Source organism: Onychostoma macrolepis, chromosome 03 (genome assembly GCF_012432095.1).
Source record: "Onychostoma macrolepis isolate SWU-2019 chromosome 03, ASM1243209v1, whole genome shotgun sequence".
Taxonomy (NCBI): domain Eukaryota; kingdom Metazoa; phylum Chordata; class Actinopteri; order Cypriniformes; family Cyprinidae; genus Onychostoma; species Onychostoma macrolepis.
Window position 1 is genome coordinate 37,255,470 of NC_081157.1, and position 22,632 is coordinate 37,278,101.

The following is a 22,632-nucleotide window of genomic DNA, read 5'->3' on the forward strand; positions in this document are numbered from 1 at the left end:
TATCCATTCTGCTTCATAAGATGTTGCTAATCATACGGCTATTAATGTGTGTGCTGTAAACAGAAGCGAACTTGGGGAGAGAATGTTCTAGACCGGCTCCCGCAGACATGTGGCTATCTTTGTCAGCTGCCAGTCATTCTCAGCTCGTGGGTCTGTTTGTCTTGGGTCTGTTCATGTGTAACTGGCAGTGTGTGGTAAATCTGGATCTTACGAGGCTCAGCACCGACAACACTCTGTTGTGTTCCCCTAAACCCTCAAGCACACCACCCACCCGTGTTCTCTGAAAGATTTTCATCTACAAGTCAATGACCTCAATCAATCACTGTTTCAGGCCAAAGACAATGTCACAGTTCAAATCTAAAGCAAGGAGGAGAGAGCTTGAATGAATTTCAAAGTAATTTGGAAGTAAAAGGATCTGCTGGTATGTAAAGGTCTGGCACCTTTGTGCTTAAAGGCCTCTGTAAACAGCTCTGGTGGGCTAAAATGTATCAGGTCAAAGGACAACGCAGCCGGAGATGATTTGTTTCTACCGCTTTAGCTGTGTTAAGCTAATATGAAGTAAAAAAGTGTACATCTGACTTTACAAATCTCAAACGTTTATCCCTCTGTACATTTTTGGTGTTAGGTAACCCGTGATTTTCTTTACATAGAGATCCAATTCAGAGTAGAACTATCATCGCAGCAGCTCTGATGAATGTGTGGATACCAAGAAGCACATGGTTGAAACTGAGACAGAACAGAGGTGTGTGTGCCACAGTAAGTGCATTTCTTTCTCGCTCACTGTTGCTCTTCGCCTGCCACTGTATTTTTTCAAACGCACACAAAAAGCCCAAATAAGAGAAACAGACACGATATGACATGCTAGTTTTACTTAATTAGTATTGTGTTTAGGAAACCAAACATCTGCAAAATAAGACAATTTTGATAAGAAATAAGATATTTTGAAAAAGAATAAGAAATTTTGTTGTTTTTCAGGAGATACATGATGTGTCACTTGCTCAGCCTTTGCTAACATCTGATTCTCAAACCCAATCCACTTCATTTGTGTCCACAAGAATAACTGCATGACATTTGAGACTACAGCAATACATATTGCAGGAAAAGGAAACAGAAACCTCTGTTTTGGAGAGACCTCTGTCAGTGGACAGTCATAAATATCTCATCCTCTCACTATGTGACCAGTTGTGTCAATTACTATCTGTTACTCGGAGCACACTGCCAGGGAAGCCAGTGGGATTTTAAAGTATTCCGAGCTTGTGTTTTATAGTTGACATTGACATTGGTCAATTGGTCAGTGATTTTATATATATATATATATATATATATATATATATATATATATATATACACACACACACACACACACACACACAAATAATATAATAATATATTAAGCAATTATTAGACGCTTGCCTATATATATTCATATAATTTAATATACTATATAAACTTATTAATTATAATAATAATAATTATAATAATTACAGATGTAATACTAAATGTGATATAATATACATAATAACATACATAGTAAGTATATATTCATATTCATATTAATTTAATAATTTAATATATGTGATAATACACACACACACACACACACAAACATTATACATCTTCAGATGCAATATTACATTTGTGATATTATTATTAATAATATCAAAAGTGTAATATAAAATATGATAGAATGTATTCATATTAATATATTAATGATACACAATTATACACAATAATATTTATTATGTATTATTACTTATATTTAATAATTAAGTATTATATTATATTTAATAGATAGATAGATAGATAGATATTATACTATCTATCTGTCTGTCTGTCTGTCTGTCTCTCTCTCTCTCTCTCTCTATATATATATATATATGTGTGTGTGTGTGTGTGTATTACATTTAACATTTGTGATTATTATTATTATTGTTATAATTGATTATTATTGTTATGTGATGATTACTATTAGCACTGCACATAGGCCCTGTAATGTTTTAGTCTGTTATGCATAAATCACAGGTAACTAGCATCAAACAACTGAAATTAGCAATGCAGATTATATATAGTCTGACTTGATTTATGCAGAACAGACTAGCATACAAACAGTGTCAAACTATGAGCAGGTTAGCCTACCAATCATTGTCATTCCGCCGATGCTATTTCGGAGGGAGGCATGGTTAGGGTGTCTCTTAAAATGTCCTATACATTCACATACCCACACAATGCTCTGTATTTTAGCTAAACATAGCGTACAGTTGCCACCTATTAAAATTCCACCGCCTAATTTACAAATCTTAAAAGCGTGAGGAGCTAATGAAACAGAGCGCTCCGTGGAAGGGAAGCTGTTTCTCATTACAACGATAAAGAGAGAACAGAGGTGCTAAGAGGAAGAGTGAGAAAAGAATGAGCGTCTGAGGGACGAGTAATACACCTGTCTCGTTTATCAGGATTGAAGACAGGCCAGATACTTACATAATCGACAGTCTGCTTTCAAGCATTAAAGAATCATCGTGTGATTTAAGACTCAGCGCTTGAAGAAACGCCTCTCATTACTGAGTGATAATGTCCTGTAATACAGTTCTGCGGATACACCTCAGATTAGCACAGCTTTGCTGTTTTTCTGATCCGTCCGTTTGATTAAGTGTTGATTGAGGTTTGCTGCAACTATACTCGCAGTTTCTGTAAATCATTCAATCAAGGTGTTTTTTATGAGGTAAGACTAGTCTAAATCACAGGCTCCGTTCTGATTCATTTGCAAAGTCATAATGGTCTGATACCTCAGTATTAGCAACGTTGCTGTGGATACATAACATTTCCCACAACGTAAACAAAAAATGCATTGGGTTGCGTGTAACGATGTCCTTCAGATGTGACAGTAATGTGAGTGCAGTGTCAGACCCCCTGCTGAACTCTGAGGCCAAAGAACCCATTCTGTCGTCTGGTATAAACAAACATTTTCTAAATGTTTTGTACTAAACACTTTTCAGTGAAATAAGCTAAAATTCCCTGTTATTTTGCACTCTGCACCTAGTATCAGTTCATCATGGCATTGCATATCTAGATTCTTAATCATAACTGCATGTGTGCGGTCATACTGTATATCCTTTTCATTCATTTGATGGTAACATGTGAGTGCTTTAGGTAACAGGATGGACCTCATGATCGGCACCTCGACCACCTACATACCCCCTCCCCCCCCTCCCTCCTTCCCCCCCAGCAGTGTCTTTTCCTCCCCCTTTTTCACCAGTGAATAAGAAGGGAACCCAGAGACAGAGAGACTCTGAGTCGAAAGACGCTCATCCAGCCCTGCAATGCCCAGTAGTACCCCAAGCACCAACGGAATCATGCCTGAAGTAAAGAAAGCAGGTAAGGGCTGCTCTCATTGCCTCACCTATATCAGTTCATTATCAGCAGAACAGGCTCACCTGTGTGCCAGGATGCATTCATTGTTGCTAAGATATGTAACTTGCTACCAATGCATCATTTGACATTGCTTTATATTTTTAATAATATGGCACTAGCAGATAAATAAGTAAAATTTCAGCATCTTTTAAAACAGTTCTTGTACACTAACTTTTGATATACAAGGAAGGCAATAAAATTGACAGAAAACTGGCATTGTAAGAATAATAAAATAAAAATAAAATAGTACATAAAAAAAAGGGAATGCAAAATAAAACATAATACATAGAAAAATAGCAAATCTGTGTAAGTGAAGAAAAAAATTAAGTTGTCTGAGGAAAAGCCCTAGAGAACAAAGTCTGGTTATGGTATTATTATATTTATAGATTAAAAAATTTATTTAAAAAAGTCATATAAATGACAAGGTAAAATGGACATAATTGTACAATTTCAATTTATTTTATTTTTATAAATATCTTTTATTTAATTTATTAAAAAATATTTTTATTATTATTACTATTATTATAATTATATAAACTTTTTATTTAATTGAATTTTAATTATTTTTTGTATGTATAATTATATGTTTAAATATTAATATTTATATATTTTATTTTATTTCAAATAGTTTTTCTCATTGTCATCTTGGAATATCACAAAATAAAAAACACAGCAGCAATAGTAGATAAGAATGCATGCTGCACGTGGTACTGAAACAGACTGAAATTGAAAAACAAAAGAAAATATTGTGTGTGTGTGTGTGTGTGTGTGTGTGTGTGTGTGTACACCTAGTTAGACATACTTTGGAGGCAATTATGTACCCAGTAATGTGTACGAAATCTGACAAAACCTCACAAAACCTATTGGGGATGTACTCAAAATAAAATAAAATAACAATGTAAAAATGAAGTAAATACAATTTTTATACATATTGTTCTTTTCTGTTTTCTGTCCGAGTTCTGTCAGGATTAGGTTACTGTTTCTAACTGCATATGAAAACAACAGAAGTCTATGGAATGTCCCTATTTAGATAGAAACATGAACGTGTATATGTGTGTGTCTAAATGTAATAAATAATAGACACTTTAAACCCAGTCTACGTGCTTAAGACCTGCAGTATTTACAGTGCTGGTGACAGTACACAAACTATAAGTGTCACCACAATACTGACTTGATGGAGGGTTATTCTGACAGTTTGTGTATACTCTGAGACAGCACAGATCAAAGGTACACAGGAAAGACTAATGGGCAACAGCATGAGAAGAGGGCACCTTGAACATTATTGTCATTCTGTTACTCTCCACGCTCTTATGCACAGCTTAACATCTCACACGAAAATAATAATAGTCTTTACAGTGACAAAGAGTTTAGCAGCTGCTCTACTCAATCTATTGACAACAAATTATCATAAGAGGAGGGATGGCCATACAAGACCTTGTACACTCCCTCGAGCCTGCATATATTTTAAGGCAAGCATGTTGTCAAAAATTAATATTAACTTATCAATGATGACATGCCGCCTTCTTGATCACAGGGGTAATGACGTGTAAAACCCTCCACTGTAACTCATCTCCACAGCTCTACTGTCCTTGTTTTATTTATGCCTTTTGAGATTTAGCCAAGTTGGGTCTGACACTGGGCATGGCAATATCTGGCAAGATTAGCTTGGTGCACCGTGAGTGCGTAATTCTCAGCAATCTAAGTCAGCATGGAAACCAACTCAATCACTGTTAAGAGAGATCCGATCTAACCAATATCTGAGATCGTCTCTTATCCGAGAGGGTTGAGTGTCTTTCCCAGGACTGTGGTGGGTCACACCTCTGAAATCTCCCTTTACAGACATGAATCCCTCTATTTGTGCATCTGTCTGTTCATGTTATTTTCCATCGGGCCTGTTTCAAGTAAGCAATCAACAGAGGGCCGACACTCAGCATGCGGTTTTCAACACTTGGGGGGCCACAAGATCATATCCATCGCCTTCCCTCTCAAATCATCATGCATAGTGTCTCCTTGATCCAGCCACCAAATATGAACTATACCAGCGTGCCCATAGCTTGGCAGGCGTAGCCAAGGCACGCTACGGACGTGTCCAACACAAACAGCTTGCTTTCTGCACTGTCATCACGAGCGAAAGACACCAAAGCCCAGCAATGACCCTGAGGTCATCAACATAACTGCTGATGCTAAAAGGAGGTGAAATTTACTCAACAGCAGACAGTTGTTCCAGTTGATATGATGCCACTTTTATTGAAAAGATTTGATAAATGCTGACAATGTGGTTCAGTTGACAACATTTATGCCTGGTTTCACAGACAGGGCTTAGACTAAACCAGGATTAGGCCATAGTTCAATTAGGACATTGAAGTCATTTTATAAACGTGCCTTAGAAAAAAAAAAACATTACTGGTGTGCATCTTGAGACAAAACAAAGGTACTGATACATTTAAAGATCAGTCAGTGCAAGTTTCTTTCAGTTGAAACAGCTCAGACTTACATTTTAGTCTGGGACTAGGTTTAAGCCTTGTCTGTGAAACCGGGGGTTAATATTTAGGTTATAAATTATAATGTAGAAACAAAATACAACATGGATTTCCCACAATGCCATGCTCTCGGTTTCCAATTGGGTGAATGATCTAACCTTTTCAATCACTTGATTCACTTCAGCCCATTATCACAAACACATTTTTTTTTAAATTCTGTATTATTTGTCTTATTTTCCATTAAAAATATATTCTTAAAATTAATTTACTTAAGAAGCATATTTGTTTTGCAAGAAAATACAACTTTTTTAGAGAATATAAATCTTTAGAGAATTATATACATAAAAATGAAAAGTACTTATTTTTATACTAAATAAATTCTTTTTAAGCATAAACATCACTAATATTTTACACAGTCATTTAATAAATGTAATATATTTAAATATAAAAAATGAATTTATCTTGTTTTAAATGTGTAAAAAAATTTACATATTTATTTTTCATAGCTTTTTCCCCTTTTTTTTATTATGCCTTGCATTGTGTTGTGTTTTAGGTTTTAAAGAAAATGTCCATACATTTGACAAATAATGTCCTGGCAAAAATTTACCAGTAGTTATTTTCTTTTCTTTCTTTCTTTCTTTTTTTTTTTTTTTTGCTTATTTTTACAGTGTGTTCAGAATGTATTTGTTTGTTTGTTTGTTTTTATGGAAAACAAGACAAATATGCCAATAAATAAATTGTTATTATTATTTTCAGTACTCATCACCTTCTCATGTCTTCTGAATCTGCCATCAGTCTTTCACAATTTGTCTGGTGAAAGATGTGAGTGAACGAGGCTTTGTGAATGATCCTTTATTGGACATTGGAGATTTTGAAACAAGGCTTTCACCCGGACCCCCGCCATGTACCTCTTGTTTACAGCATGCTTCCGTTCATGCTCATTCTCCACCAAGTCACCACTCCCAAGACACCCAGGGTTGAATCTCACACCAGGGACAAAACCTTGACTTGAAGGGCTGTCAGCATGGCTTCAGATTGCGTGAAAACAGACTCCACATCCAACATTTTTAGAGCTTTCTGATTTGTTTTATTTTGGAGTTCTGCTTCATGACCATGGCTGTTATGTTCGACCCCTCCCTCCTGTTCTTCCTGACTCCCTCCATACCAGCCCCTATAAGGGAGAGGTCCCGAAGAGAAGGTGAAACAGGCTGTGACTGATGGAGTGACCTGTCAGCAGCAGTTGCTAATCTCTAGCCCTGATCCCTTTACCACCTCTGTTCCCTTTGCTCTGTACCATCCATTCCTCTATAACTCCCTCTTGAAGTCCCAAGCAACTGATGGAGTTTATATGTGCACCAGGATTATATCTAGTTTCACTGCAGAAAGATTAATGACTGCGACATTTACTTTTTTTTTCATTATCTTCCATTTGGATGAGCTTATCTCATAATTTCTTGATGGCCTATAAGGGCTTCCTTGTTATAAGGTGCGGAGAGCATGTGTGTCTCTCATTGTCACTGAGTTGGTATCCTGAGGTACAAAGGCTAGAAGTTACATCGTTATACCTTATTTTACCCTAAATGGTACATATTAGTGGTTCAAAAGTACATATTAGTACCCAAAGCATACATATTAGTACCTTTTGAAAGGGTTTCGCTGCAGTGACAGTTTGTGACAGTGTATAACACATTAAATAAAAGATTATAGGGATGATGATGATGATGGTGACCTCTAAACAATCTGTTCTCAGTGATTGTCAGCAAGATCACAAACAGCACTGGGGGACTTGAACAGGTGTACAGAAGTCCCCGTCCTATATGTGCAGAAACACAGCTGACCCGATCACTTTGAGGTGACCCATTATAGTGATGTCAGTCACCCCTTTCCCCTCCCACCGCCCGAACCGTGCAGCCAATCAAAAGAGAGTTTCAAGTACAAACCGCTTTTACCATCATCGCAGGCTTGCTTAAATGTGACTGAGGAATTACTGACAGCATGACTTTTTTTTGCTGATGGTATATCACTGAAATGTGAGACAAAATTCTTCATGGAGTAAATTTCAGACTTTTTATTTTTTTTCAATCAGCTGACAAAAGAACCTTACACTGAAAAAAAGGACTTTTAATTAGACTTTTTTTTTTTTTTACTTAAAATATCTAAAACATTAAACAAACAAACAAAAAAAAAAAATACTGAAATAAAATATTGAAAATAAAATAGCTAAAACATGCCTTAAAAGTATACTTTAAAATAAGATTTTTTTTTGTGAAAATAAGATATCAAGATTTAAGGCAAAAATACAAGTGTATAGACTTTCTAAAATTTATTTTCAACATTTTTAAACTTAAAAAAGTGTGTCACTGCATTTAAACAAAATAGGCTTTTATTTTACCCAAATATTTCAACATAAAATCTATTTTTGTAGTAAAAATACATTTAATGATGTTCTCTGGAAACATATTATGCAGTGTTACTTGTCTAGTAAATTATCTTTTTTTTAAATTTCTAGATATTTAACTGAAAAACAATACAAAACATTGTCTTTATTGAGGAATGCTTCTTGCAGGACTCAAACCAGCAACCTTTCCTATCAGCCCTGATTTTTAGCCACACTCTGTTTGCAAGATATTATGTGGATAGTTATGTTTCATTGTTACAGTGACCTTTTCCCTCTTTGCCACTAATCTGCTACTGCAATTCACACTTAAACGGACAAAAAATTTGCACCAATGCACTAAATGCCACTGATAATTATGATAACCCAAGGGAGCAGCTAATATTACTGTCCACATTAACAAAAGAAGGCAAAAAAAAAAAGCTGTAATACGTGAGCCAGAGGACTGCAGATGGCTTTCTCTGAAGGTGCAAGAGAAAATTAACAGTAATGAGAAAAGTGTTAAACCTGCAAGCCCAGTGCTGCACATAAACATGCCAACACCACTAACACTGTGGAAATGAAGTGCGGCAGAAACAAAAATGTATTCTTGGAAACTGCTGTCAGAGCCTATGATGTGTGTCCATGGTGAATGTAAGTTTAGGCCTAGCATGCTTCTTAAATGTAACCTAAACCCTGACAGGCATGGGTAAACTATATGATTCAGTGCTAACAACAGTGGGGGTAGATGAATGGCATACCACAGGGTGATATATTGCGCACGAGCGGTAAGGAAGGAGGATCAGAAAAGCAATGTAAGGAAAGAGAAGACTCTAGAATGCTTGTTCAGCATCAATATCATTTCCAAACTGCCCGTGCTTTCGCTTACAATGGTTTGTTGGTAACCTCTGATTTTAATTAATGTACATTTTCACCCCTACAGGAAGAAAAGGATCAAGAGCAGAAGCAAATCCTGCAGGTAACTGTAAACTAGTCTTACCCAGAGTGCCCCCTTTTGCTACAGCTGCTCTCCAAAACCCCACCCTCCAGAATATGCCTCCCCTGAACCCACTGAGCACACCGTGGGTAATAGATAATGAATGGGGAAAATTCATTGCTCTATGATTGGCCTATTGCACTGTTCACACCATATGATAAATCTCTTTTTTATGCACAACCCGCATCCACAAATTGGTCTGAATAAATAATGGTGTTAATGGGAAGACTGTTTACATAACTGTCCCATTTTGATATCAGCGCTTTATGTCACGTAAATATGAAATGACTTGAAAACTATTTAATCTGTGAGGATTATTTATTATCAATCAGTTTGGTGAATTAAAGTTACATCTTTGTCTGTGACCATCATGACACCTGCAGTGTTTACCAAACACTGATGACTGAAGATCCAAAAATAAGATTATACAAAAAAGGCTAAATGCACATGAAATATGAAATGTATTTCTGCATTCGTATATATTTTTTAATTAATGTAAAAATGCTTAAATGCACTAACTTTATGAATAATAAACTGTTTTAATAAACAGAACAATAATTGCATAGTTAATGTAAAACTGCAAAGTGTATTTGTATTGGTTATTGTTGTTTTCTCAAATGTAATGTTACATTTTTTTACATTTGTTACACTATTAAAAACAACCATTACAATAGTATTTTCATGCTTGCATTAACCATGTATTTAAAGTTATATAAATTAAAACCAAGTATAAATGTAATGTTTAGCATTTTACATTTATTCCATAATATTAATTAAGGTAACAGTTTTGAGATTTTGTGCATATTTTATCTGTGAACTGAAGTTCAACTATTTGTTTTAAAACTTGTCACGTGATCATTCATTAAAGCTTGGTAAACTGATGGTTGATGAAACATGATGGTCACGGACACAGAGGTGTAGTTACCTTTAATATCACCATGTTCAGTGCCCACTAAAAACATTATCAACAAGTCATTTAAGGTTTGGAGAACATACTGGTTTTATAATAGAACAGACACTTATATTCAGATCAAAATAGCATGTAAATCTGACAATATGGTTTGCATGTGTGATCATTACCATGACTTTTTCAAGGTGAGTGCTGCTGTCTTTACACCTCGCTTTCTTAACACTGTTAATGGGAGAGGATCGTAATACAATGGAAGTCACATGAAGCTTGGGCCTCCATTAGACAGCTGACATTTAAATAGTGCAGTCATGGTATAGAATATAATGACTTCTCGCTCTTTCTTTTTCCTTCCATCACAGAAAAGGCCCCACCATATGAACCCAACATCGCTGAACCCAATACTAGAGCTGAGCTGATGAAATGTACGCACAAACATTACAGGAATTGTTTTGTTTTTATGCTTTTTATATAGTTCTGTATTATAATTTAATAGGCCCTTGACCTCTGAAATGTTACTTCTCTCTCAGACTGGATAAATCTCTCTCTGGATGACAGAACTGCTCAGAAAATGTTGTGGCTCTCAGAAGGTGGAGCCAAAGTGTCACGTATGTCAGAGGAAGTGTGTCCTGTTCTAGACAGGCCAGAGAGATATGAACATTCACCACAGGTATGTAAGTGAGTCTCTGAATCTGTCTCTGTCGTGTGATTTATAAAAATCTATTTTTTAACAGGTCATGTAATTCATTTAGTATTATCCTCTTATTTACGTTTTTAAGGCTTAGTCATGCAAAAATTGAGCAAAAATGCCATCATTTACTCATCCTCATGTCTTTCCAAAGATTTTTAGTCTTCAGAACAAAATTTTTTATTTTATTTTTTTAAATCCTCATATTCAAGTTTTTACATCAGTTTTATAGTAATTAACATTAACAAGCTTCACAAACTGCATAAAGACATCATAAAAATAATCTATATGAGTGAATCCGAGTCTTCTCACGAGACGGGATTGTTTTATATGATGGAAAGATTAGATTTTTAGGCATTTATTCACACATAAGCACACTAATTAAAAAAGCATGAAAGCCATAATTATGACATGAATTGAAATTATGAAATGCTAGATTATAATTGAGACAAACAAATCAGTTATGGCATTCTAAATTAGAATAATAAGACTAAAAATCATAATCATGACAAAAAAATGTAATGTCAATTTGGATCTCATGATTATTACTTAGTATTTCATTGTTTCAACATCTAATTATAACTTAGCCTCACACAATTTCAACTTTTTGTCATGTTTTTTAAATGATCATTTTTACTTTTTGTCATAGTTTTTATGTCTGTGTCATAATTTCAGCTTTTTATGTCATACACACCTCACATTTTTGTCAGTTATGCTTCTCATATTTTTCAGCATGATATTTGTATGTGGAGGAAATGGGGTTTCATAGTTCTATGTATGTGATTGTATTGCTGAAAAAAATCATTAGTCGAATATTTCTATGAATCTGTTGATATGGTTCACAAAACCAGCCATGGTAAGATTCATTCACTCACAAATTCAACTCAAAAGGACAGCTATATAAGTTTGAAATGACATGAGGGTGAGTAAACGACAGAATGTAATGCAAAAGACTGTTATGGTCAACATGTAGTAACCATGCGACTGCTGCAAGGATAACTTTCTGATATAACAATATCTTCCTGAAGGTGCTGTGTAAGGAGGGTCTTCTGGGCAGTCGTGGGTACTGGGAGGTGGACTGCGAGGGCTGGGTGGTGACTGGGGCAGCTTGTGAAAGCGCAGGGCGGAAAGCTAAGGATGGCCCGTGTGGGCTGGGAGAGAATGACCTGTCGTGGGGTGTGGGCTGGGCCGGATCCTGCTACCATGTCTGGCACAACGGAGAGAATATCGAATTCCAGGCTCCCCTCTGTCCCACCATCGGCATCTACGCTGACCAGCCAGCTAGCATCATCAAGTTTTTCCTAGTCGAAGATGGAGAGAACGGCTCCAAGGAGGTTAGACTGATTCATCGGTTTGCAACCGGTTTCAAGGAGAAGCTCTTCCCTGGTTTCTGGGTGGGCAGGAACTCCTACTGCTGGATCCGAAAGAAAGATCAGTAGGGGGTGAACACATGAAGGAGGGGTTGGAAAGAAACAGGGTAAGGGTGATGTAAGAAAGAGGAGAGGAAAGTTTGAGAAAGAGTCATTGGTAGGGAGTAAGATACAAAAGAAAGTTATGTAACAACATAAATAATACTACTGAAACTGTAAATGGAGACTTGCATTCTAAACCTGAATCTGCCTGTTAGTAACCACTAGGTTGATTCAAAATGTAGTGTTTTAGTATTTTAACCAGCAACCGAATTGGTGTAGCATTAATCTTTATACTAATTATTTTGAATAGTCACTGTATTCATTTTATATTCCATGTGATGGCAAACGCAGATACTGTAGGAAATAATAAACTAGTTCAAAATAATAATAATAATGTGTGATATATGAGTGGTGTGTTGTTTTTTTTGCTGATATGTCTTTAAAACCAAGTAAAGGCCACAAAGATCTTCTCTACTGACAGACATTCGAAAATACTTTTTGCTTTTTTGTTTAATATAAAAATGTTATACCATTGAAAAATTCTGAGGGCTTTTGAAAGCATTTTTACAGAATTTACCCTCTCAGGTGCCTTCAAAATTCAGCTCCAGACAGTCGCAAATACTAATAATTTTAATTATTCTTAAAACACTGTATATAAAAGTACACAAAATATAGGCTAAGTCCTTTTTTATAACTAGAGAAATGTTTAACACTCTGAGACTATAAGAACATATTTTTTTGCATTCATGGCTTGGCTAATACAAACCTGAATGAGATGAATGAAATCAAAAGTGGAAATGGGAATAAATTTAAGATGAATCGCTTTGTTGTATAGGCCCAACTCATTTGTAAATTGCTTTGAATAAAAGCCTGCTAAATGCAAAAGGAACGCTAAAGGATAGCTTGGAGTAAAAAACCACAGAAAAACAACACCGCCCTCTGCTGAGCACAGGAAGCATCGACTTTCCTCAGAGAGTTGCACATATTTTCTTCAGCCTGCTCCATCGCACCAAGATAAAAACTTTGAACTTTTAAATGCAAATAAGACACAAAGGGCAACAGAATTCGACAACAAACAACTTGTTTATTGAAATCGCATTTACTTAAACATTGAACAGTTGTGAAATGTTTAAGATGAACACAGCTGGTTGACATCTGTAGTGTTGTAAACCCTCATATTTGACATATCCTTCAGTCTATCAAGATTTTTGAGAAGTTATCATACTAATCAACAATTCGTATTTCTGCATTCACATCAGTTATCAGCACATTAATTAGTTATAATGCTGAAACACTTGTCATTTGTTGGTGAAAAATCCCACACATTCATGTTTCTGAAACGTTTTGTCCTTTCATTGTCTTTTGCTTTACAAAGAATTGATTTAGAAAGTCTGCAGGACAGTATCTGAAATAAAAGTGAGTGCACACAGGCAGAGAGTGACATCTTTTGCAAGCATTCACATTAACATCTAGTCAGCTTTGGCAATCTTGCCATGGAGTATACACTACTGAATTCACATCTGAACGCAGCAGTCTATATATCCAAGTACATGTAGTGTTTGCTAATGTACAATGCTCCTCTGGTGATGGATGTGCGAGTATCTCAGCATGTAAATAAGCTCATATACTATCAGTAAATCCCACACTGCAGAGGACAGTTACTGGGTATGATTAGTAACGTAATGATGCACATTTGCTCTGTTAGTGTTTCTCAATGAAATGCACTATGTAACTAAAGTCTGCCACAACCATTCGGTCAAAGCCAAAAGAAATTCTCCAATTAAGACATGCGAATCAACCCTCTCCTCCTTCTGCTGCAGACGTGAAGGGTCGGTAAAGGTTTCGCTACTTTCAGTGCCATAGAAATACTAATGATATGCGGGAAAAGCTTCAGTTTTGGCAACATCTTCGCTAAAAACATCCATAAAACTCTCCAGTTCTGTTCAAATCACTTTCGCACACAAATATGCTCACAGTTCACCCCCCTCCCCTCCCCTCCCCTCCCCTCCCTCTCGTTCTCATGCACGCTCAAACATACATACGCACACATTCGTCCACTCTCAGTGTTTAAGAGAGAAGTCGCCCGTGTTTAGGCGAGGTCGTGGCAGTGCTCCAAACATCTCCGTTCCGTCTGTGGCTCCAGGGACCAGCAGGGCTTTCATACTGGCAGCTATGTGGTCCAGGTCTGTACAGCCCACCTAACATAAAAGAGACATTTTAATCAAGCTGAAAACAAGTGTAAAAGTGATTAAATGTGAAAAAAATAATCATTAATTGCTATTCTTCAATTTTTCTTCTACAAAAACCCATTATATAAGTGGATTTAGTCACAATTGTAGTCAGGGTGTTAATCAGAAAAGACTTGACAACAAAATATTGTATAGATAACTGTGTCAATAATGCAGTATGATAATATTGCACCTGCTCCAGTGGAAAATACTGGTTCTGGCTCAATCTTTTAAGGTAAAATTATCACAGTACATTGAAATATTATTAATTATATGTAGCACTTAATATATTTGTTTACTTTTAGACATTTTTAATCTTCATGAACCTTTTATAAATCTTATACTACACTATACAACAAAAAATTCTCACAAAAAAATATATTAAATTAGAAAAAAAACTTCAAAAATGGTGTCGCAACACATTAATTATGAAATTGTCTTATCAATGAATGATAAATACAATTTTGTCTTAAATTCTGGACCAAATGAGTAATCTAGTAGGTGGTATAATTTTGCTATCTACAATTTTACACATCCTTTGTATTAAAATTGCATTCATAATCTGCCAAAAAAGTCATTTGAATTGTCAATCTCTATGAAGCTGTTGTAGGGGGTATGTGGATGAGGGCATGTATGAAGCGGATGAATAACTGACCCGTTCTCCACTGTGGGAGTCGCCCTGAGAGGCATGGTTGTTCCTGTAGCCCCACACTGGTATAGACACAGGCAGTGAACGAGCCATTGCCATGGGGTTAGAAGAGCGAGACGCCAGGTGACCCATTGCCAAGCCACGCGGAGGGGGAGGTGCTTCCTCACTCAGAGAGCCTGGCAGCAATAAAACAGATATAAATATATGAACGACAGCAATAAAAACAAACTGATGTTACAGTGCCATAATTCAGATAATGATCTCTTTGAACAGTCACTGTGTTTGAAACTGAATTACAGAATAAGGATTTTAAAAAATAAGATTACACATTGTATTGGTATCATATCGGTTATTGGCTGGTTAGGGGTCAGAATTTTTTTTAAATGTTTTTGAAAGAAGTATCTTATGCTCACCGAGGCTGCATTTATTTGATAAAAAATACAGTAAAACAATAAGTTACATATTTTAATATACATTTTAACTGTAATTTTATTCTGTGATGCAAAGCTGATTTTTCAGCAGGCATTACTGTAGTCTTCAGTGTCACATGATCCTTCAAAAATCATTATAATATGCTGATTTGCTGCTCGAAAAGCATTTATCATCATCAGTCAAAAACAGCTGTGCTCCCTAACATTTTACAAATCGTGATACTTTTTTTTTATAAATAATATTCGAAACTACAACATTTATTTGAAACAGATATCTTTTGTAATATTTTAAATGTTTTTACTGTCACTTTTGATTCTATATAGGGATGTTCATTTTAACCAGTTAACTGTTAACCGACCGTAAGAATTTTGACTTAAAGAATCACTTAAACGGTTTAAAAAGTCATTTATTAATTTATCAAAATATTTTAAAAGGTTAAATGGTTAAAATACGCTACACGTATATAAAAATAAATAAATAAGTTGCATATACGTTGCATTTTATTATTTCATTCAGAAATAGGCCTAATGCCAACGAGAAATGTTTACAAACGTTATAATAAACACTGTAAACACAGCTAGGCTATTTTAGTTCCCCTCACTCCACAACAAATCCTTTCAATTTAACAGTATTTAGAAAAAACAAGAATTAAAAATATAAGAAGCTATAGCTATATAAATGACAAGCCAAAATGAATTAATTTAGGCTAAAACAAACTGAAACTCAAACTGTCTTTCATTTGACAAAATCAAATGTTTTCATATTCGCGATGTATTTGAATGCTAAAATATTATTTATTATGTAGCTACTTCACTCGCGTCCCAATATCCACGTAAAACAAAATGTTTTGCATAACATCACGGCGGTACGGTGATAACGCTTAAAGGCACAGATTTTACTACATATTTAAACTGACCATTGTGTTTTTTTCCATATGTTTGACTGACTGTATTTTTTTATGATAATGAACAGGCTGCATTATTGTCAAGATTATGCAAAAATCACTTTTATAAGGTGTTTGAACACAGTTGTATGACTGCAGTGTGTGAAAACAACCAGCCTATAATGTTAAAAATCCACCAACTCGTTTTTTTATAAGCTGCAGTCCGCCATTACTGGAGTTATATACAATGTCAGCACCAAAGAGGCTTTACAAGTGTTGTGTTTTGGGATGCACAAATGAACATAGGAGTCGCCATAATCTCCCCCCATCTGAGCCGAGGACACTGTGGTTAAATTTCATTTTCTAAGGAAATATCCCGGAAAAAATCAGTAAAGTCCCCTAAATGTTTAGGAATCAATACCAACGCTTCGTGCGCGAACGTCAGCTCCAGGCTAAGTAAGTATCACGCATTTGTTTTCCAAATTACCTTCCTGAAAGAGCTTCTTGGCACTCAGTAAGGCTGATTGCTAAAGCTATCATTGTCTCTGCCTGTTTTCACTAATGCTGCCTTCAAGTGCTACCAGAATGATTGTGAAAAGTTGCATATGAGCTCATAATAAGGAGTGGGACTTCTAAAGTTTGTTATAGCATGAGACCAGCTATGTTGTTATTTTTATCCTGCCGTGCTCCTTGACTGTGTAATTCATAAATGCGAATTAATTATGCACAGTATAATCAGATGACTGTCTTTGAAACAGTGTATGTTTTCTGTAAAGATAACAGGCTTGTGCTAACAGTAGAATGTTGATTTGCAAAGGCTAGCACTGCTAATGCCGGTGTGGTGACCACAGTTGCCAACTCTCACGAGACAAATAAGCAACCGCAGCTTCAAAAACAAGCCCAATATTTTTTTGATGATTTATTATCATCAATATTATTTATTATCAATTATTTATTACCAATAAATGAGCCTGCAACATATTACACTGAAACCACTCTTTTATCTGAACAGAAGCTATTTTACAAAAATTAGCAAACTGCAACAAAAGAGGGAACAAAACTCATCTCCAATCACCAGTGAGCAGAACAGGATTGGAGAGATGGAAAAGGAGAAAAGCACAAGAGCTTCAAAGGGGAGCTGTAACATAGCCACATATTTATAGCCTAAAATAGCCTATATAGGGGTCATTCTATGGAAATGTCAATTTTTCTGTCCCTAGCCTTAGAAATATTACACTTGCATAAATAAAGAAACGAAGTCGCTTGTCAGATTTCCCTAACAAGCAACTTTCTTAAATAAGCCCAAAAAACCGCAACCCACGACCAGGGATTTTTTCCCGCAACTTTACAAAAAAAGAAGCCCAAAGTCGTGTATAATACGCGGACTTGGCAACTGTGGTGGTGACAAATCGAGTCCCCCCCTCGAAATCCGGTCCCATTAGGACCCCAAGCGATCCCATTGGCTCAAATTAATTTTAATAGGTACACTCTTTAGTGCTTGATTACAATTCCTACAAAATTATGTTATGATAAATGCTGTTTAAACTACGTTACAATGATAATTAATGTCTGTATTCGTTAGCTTATGTACTAGCATAGCATACAGATACCTGATTAGCTGCATAGCTTATTTTATACAGGAATTTGCACTTATCCTACATGTATTCACGATTATTTTTTTTTCATGTTAAATTAAGTGTTAAATGTCAAATGTTTTATTTTAAAAAAACTAATTAATGATTTTTATTTTTTTCACTTAATAGGATATTATTACTTTTATTTATTAATTAGCAGTTAATCAAGTGTAAGAAATTACATTCAATTTATTTCATTATGCACTATTTTGTTCTATTATGCACTATATAGTAAGCCATACGTTTTTACATTAATATCTTTATGTATTTATTTAGGCAATGCGATCACTCGGGGTGGACCCGATTTCAAGGAGTGACTTGATTTATCATGACACTGGAGCTTGAGCTCTTGAAGCTCCGCCCTCTTCTCCAGGTGCAACAGCTCATTTGCATTAAAGCAACATACTCAAATAAGTGCGTTTGTGCACATACACTAAAAGTGGCAATTTTAGCAAGCTATAAAAATTTATCTGTGGGTATTTTGAGCTAAAACTTCACATATATGCTCTGGGGACATCAGAGACTTATTTTACATCTTGTTAAAAGGGGCATAATAGGTCCCCTTTAACTGTGCGCGCGCATATGGCGCCAGCGCAATCACTTGAATTTTTTCCTTCTAAAGGTCACTGCACTGAGTAACACATTGAAAAATTTTCACACGTTGAAAAATAAGTACGACCTCACGTTATGTCAATTACGTTTATACACTGCCTCCGAAACTTTCGTCCGTCCTAAAAAAAAAAAATCGTATCGGGTTCGATTTTCTGCATTTTTCGCATCCGTAGCAAGGGTTTTTTTGACAATTCATAGCCACCGTACAAGCAAACGCCAAAATCCAGAATGGCGGTTGTCAAGTTCATCCACTTCGTCTCGCAGCACAAAGCACTGTCAAGATCCTTGCACACTGAGTTCACAGAAATTGGTGGTCTTTTTAATATGTGGCTCTAGTATCACTAGCAAAGCATCCAATTGAGCCACTGACATCCTGAAGTAAACTTTGAATCACCCGGGATAATCCTGCCGCTCCTTAATAAGGAGGGGGAATCTCATGATTGGATGGACCCAATATTTCCTTTCTTTTTCTCATTTTAATAAGCGAGAAGACAACAAAATCATCCTCAGTGCTTGTAGACTCCATTTAGTATTGTTTTGCGAATTTTTCCGCAACGGATTAATACACATCGGACTCAGTGTGCAAGGTTTCTGTCCGTGACAAATTTTTAGGATAACGAATACGAAAAAACGCATACGAAAATTTCGGACTCGTGTGCAGTGACCTTAACAGTGCAAACAACTACTCCTTTTAGTCATAAAGATAAACGGAATTGTAAAAGGTTTGCTTTTATTTGTGTACATTCACAACTCAAACAAATCTTTGTGCTTTTGCAAAATAGGCCTAAAGAAAAATAGGATGCTGCTTTCTGCCGTTTCCTTTTGCGCAGCACAAAAATGAACCAAAACTCTGCATACTAGGCTACTTGTTGCACAGTTTTTTCTTTTGTTTTCTAACTGTACTATTTGAGTAAAGATATTTCTCATATAGGCCTATTTATTCGTGTTATATACAGCCTATATATTCTCCGCTCGCAGAAGCGCTGCAGGTGCGTGATGTGACATGATGTCCATGTGAATCCTCATGTTCTGTTGTTTGCTGCTTTTTACGCATGTAAAATTAATCCCCAGAAAACAAATGTTATAGTATTCTTAATGGGTCACAGACACTTACCCTTTCTCATTTAATTCAATTCTAATTTAAAATAAACTCGTCGGTTAGCGGTTAATAATCGGTTAACAAGCGTCGGCTGTCGGTTAAGAGAAATAACCGAAATGAACATCCCTAATTCCATATAATGTGTCCTTGCCGAAAGAAAGTATTTTGAACAGTGGTGAACTGTATCAGCTGAAACTGGATATTTTTATATATGCGGACTTCCCCTATTTTATCCATTTCAACACCATCTAACAGCCACATAAAGTTACATAACACTTGAATAACATGTTATCTATAAATAACGCTTGTTATCTATTTTTCATGCTGTACATTATAATGCTGTGATGCCTAAATGTGAAAAAATAGGCAATAAAATTTAAGTAATTTTTGGCATTTACCAGAATTTTAAATATGGTACATTATAGTTTAAAATATATCACAAAAAAAAAAAATAATAACAATAATTCACCATCAGTGCTCTCCTCCTCCCCGTCAGATTCGAAGAAGGGCTCGCAGTCCCGGGACAAAGAATCCTCATCCATCGAAAAGACACCTGAGAAAGAAAGAGAGATCCATTCAGTTTGAATTTGAGATCTGAAATGACAATCATCTCACAAAAATAGGTCCATTCACCTGCCGATTCGTTCAGGTTACGTCTCCTCCCATCCAAATCCTCCTCTTCCTCCTCCTCTTCTTCCTCTTCCTCATCCTCTTCCTCCAAGTCCACAATTTCCGTCCTTTCTCTTGCGTTCTCACGTTCCTCCATCGCCGCTTTCTCCCGGTCACGCTCTCCGTTCCCATGCTGACCACCTGACTGGCCAATAGCAGCGGCCGTGCTGTAGATCGACGGGTAGCTCTGAGAATAGAGCCTCATGTTGGGACTAACAGTCCCGACTCCATCTCCAGTCAAACTCTTTGGAAAGAGGACACAGTAAATCACAAGGCGTTGCACTCAAAATTGGTTAAAAAAAAAAAACAGCACTCACCAGCCTGTCAGACGGCACATCCACGCCCAGTTTGGCTCCTCCTTCCTCTGTATTCAGACGCGTGTGTCTCTGAGCCGTCAGTACAGTGGTGGAGTGCAGAACTGCGATGTCATCAATGTATCGCCGTGACGACTCAGCTAGGGCCCCTGGTCCCCAAACATGATACGCATAATCAAACTTCCGCACCGGAGTTCCACCCCCTTCGTGATTCCTCATTCCTTCCACCTCGACCCCCGAAGGACGGAACTTCTTATAGGCGGTCAGAATGGCCAAATCACAACCGGACGTCTGGCTGTAAGCCTCAGCAGCAGCAAGCAGCACCAGCCAGCTCTCCTTGTGATTATCGGGGATCTCGGGGTTAGAGGATTTGGTGACAGAGGCCATGACCTATGGTGCTGTTGAACTGTTTTCGGAATTCTTTCTTTTGGAATGTTGAAATGCTGGTGTGTGTGTATGTGAATGTGTTGATCTGCGTTTATAAAATGTGTTTTGTGGTTAGCACTCTTTGGTAATGAGAACTTGGTTTAGTTAATGCTGATGGTTAGAAGAGGCACAACTGAAATGGGTGATGGTGTCTGCGTGCAGGAGAGAACTAGGGGAGAGATGGGAGGATGCCACCACTTGCTGATGTTACCTAGAAAAGAAAAGATAATATGTATAAATATATATCAAGAGCACACTATTGAGCTTATTTAGGCAAAATGAACATGCATTTTGATTTGTGACCCTGGACCACAAAACCAGTCATAAGTAGCATTTGTAGCAATAGCCAACAATACATTGTATGGGTCAAAATTATAAATTTTTCTTTTATGCCAAAAATCATTAGGATATTAAGTAAAGATCATGTTCCATGAGGACATTTTGTTAATTTCCTATTGTAAATACATCAAAACTTAATTTTTGACTAGATTAGTAATATGCATTGCTAAGAACTTCATTTGGACAACTTTAAAGGCAATTTTCTCCAGATTTTTCTCCAGATTTTTTGCACCCTCATATTCCAGATTTTCAAATAGTTGCATCTCAACCAAATATTGTCCTGTTCTAACAAACCATACATCAATGGAAAGCTTATTTATTCAGCTTTGAGATGATGTATAAATAAATGTATAAATTAAAAACTAGTTTGTTTGAGTAATCAACAAGCTCACCAACCGCTGTGCAACAAACCCCGCACTAACTTTGAAGGGTACGCCTCCATTCACCCGCACGTGTAGCACACGTACACGTTTGTTTGGGACGTTCTCGTTTAAATGAGGACCAGGCTTTGCACAACGGTAAAAAATCATTTTCTAGGCCCGTTGTGCAGTTGCATGCAGAGGATCTGTCCGTTTCTCGCATTTTCGGGGCAACATGACGAACAGCCAGCCATGATTCCTGCTGCTTTTGTTTGTTTGTTTGTTTGTCACTGTCAGCTTTAATATGCAGTTGGCAAAATCAGCGGCTAAACAGCGGGGTATTTGCATTACGACATTAACTGCTTTAGAGCTTGTTGATCAGTTCATTGGTAAGTGGCCAAGTGAAATGCACAGGCCAGTGCGCTCCAGCGTTAGCAATGCAGCTAAAATCTATTTCATCTTTTTGCACAATTAAAACTGCATCTGGATGATTCGTGAAAAGAAAAGCAAGTGACTGACATACCCTCGTTATATCCTCCCGCCTCTGTCACAATCGTCCTTTACTTCTAAACTTTATTAAACCCTCTTTGTTAGGAGCCTGTTACCCGTGCCTGTCTCTCCCCTAGACTCCAGCGCAGCGACGCGCACAGCGCTGTTTACAGTAGCAGCAGTCCGGGGTTGCCAGATTGCGCAAAAGAAACACGCAAATGGTCTGAAAAACAATC

At 36.6% G+C, this 22,632-nt stretch overlaps 2 protein-coding genes across 2 annotated transcripts; one reads left to right on the forward strand and one right to left on the reverse strand.

Moving 5' to 3' along the window:
* The first annotated feature begins 3,269 nt into the window (after positions 1–3,269).
* Positions 3,270–12,617, forward strand: zgc:195001 (uncharacterized protein LOC567531 homolog). Its single transcript, XM_058771222.1, has 5 exons — positions 3,270–3,369; positions 9,203–9,238; positions 10,526–10,588; positions 10,694–10,833; positions 11,880–12,617. The coding sequence occupies exons 1-5, from the start codon at positions 3,315–3,317 to the stop codon at positions 12,288–12,290; spliced, it is 705 nt and encodes a 234-aa protein (XP_058627205.1). The 5' UTR covers positions 3,270–3,314; the 3' UTR covers positions 12,291–12,617.
* Positions 12,618–13,327: 710 nt separating this feature from the next.
* akt1s1 (AKT1 substrate 1 (proline-rich)) lies at positions 13,328–22,586 on the reverse strand. Its single transcript, XM_058770237.1, has 6 exons — positions 22,431–22,586; positions 20,787–21,420; positions 20,434–20,713; positions 20,270–20,353; positions 15,147–15,316; positions 13,328–14,461 (listed from the first exon to the last, which is right to left on the reverse strand). Exons 2-6 carry the CDS (start codon positions 21,168–21,170, stop codon positions 14,324–14,326), a joined length of 1,056 nt encoding a protein of 351 aa, XP_058626220.1. The 5' UTR covers positions 21,171–21,420; positions 22,431–22,586; the 3' UTR covers positions 13,328–14,323.
* Positions 22,587–22,632: the final 46 nt, after the last annotated feature.

Excerpts from the sequence above, each read along its gene's own strand:
- akt1s1 (XM_058770237.1), bottom strand. The coding sequence starts at position 21,170 with ATGGCCTCTGTCACCAAATCCTCTAACCCCGAGATCCCCGATAATCAC. Across the intron at positions 20,354-20,433 it reads TAACCTGAACGAATCGGCAG|GTGTCTTTTCGATGGATGAG; the intron begins GTGAATGGACCT and ends TTTCTTTCTCAG. Across the intron at positions 15,317-20,269 it reads GGAGGAGGAGAGCACTGATG|GCTCTCTGAGTGAGGAAGCA; the intron begins GTGAATTATTGT and ends TATTGCTGCCAG.
- zgc:195001 (XM_058771222.1), top strand. The coding sequence starts at position 3,315 with ATGCCCAGTAGTACCCCAAGCACCAACGGAATCATGCCTGAAGTAAAG. Across the intron at positions 3,370-9,202 it reads GCCTGAAGTAAAGAAAGCAG|GAAGAAAAGGATCAAGAGCA; the intron begins GTAAGGGCTGCT and ends TCACCCCTACAG. Across the intron at positions 9,239-10,525 it reads AGCAGAAGCAAATCCTGCAG|AAAAGGCCCCACCATATGAA; the intron begins GTAACTGTAAAC and ends CTTCCATCACAG.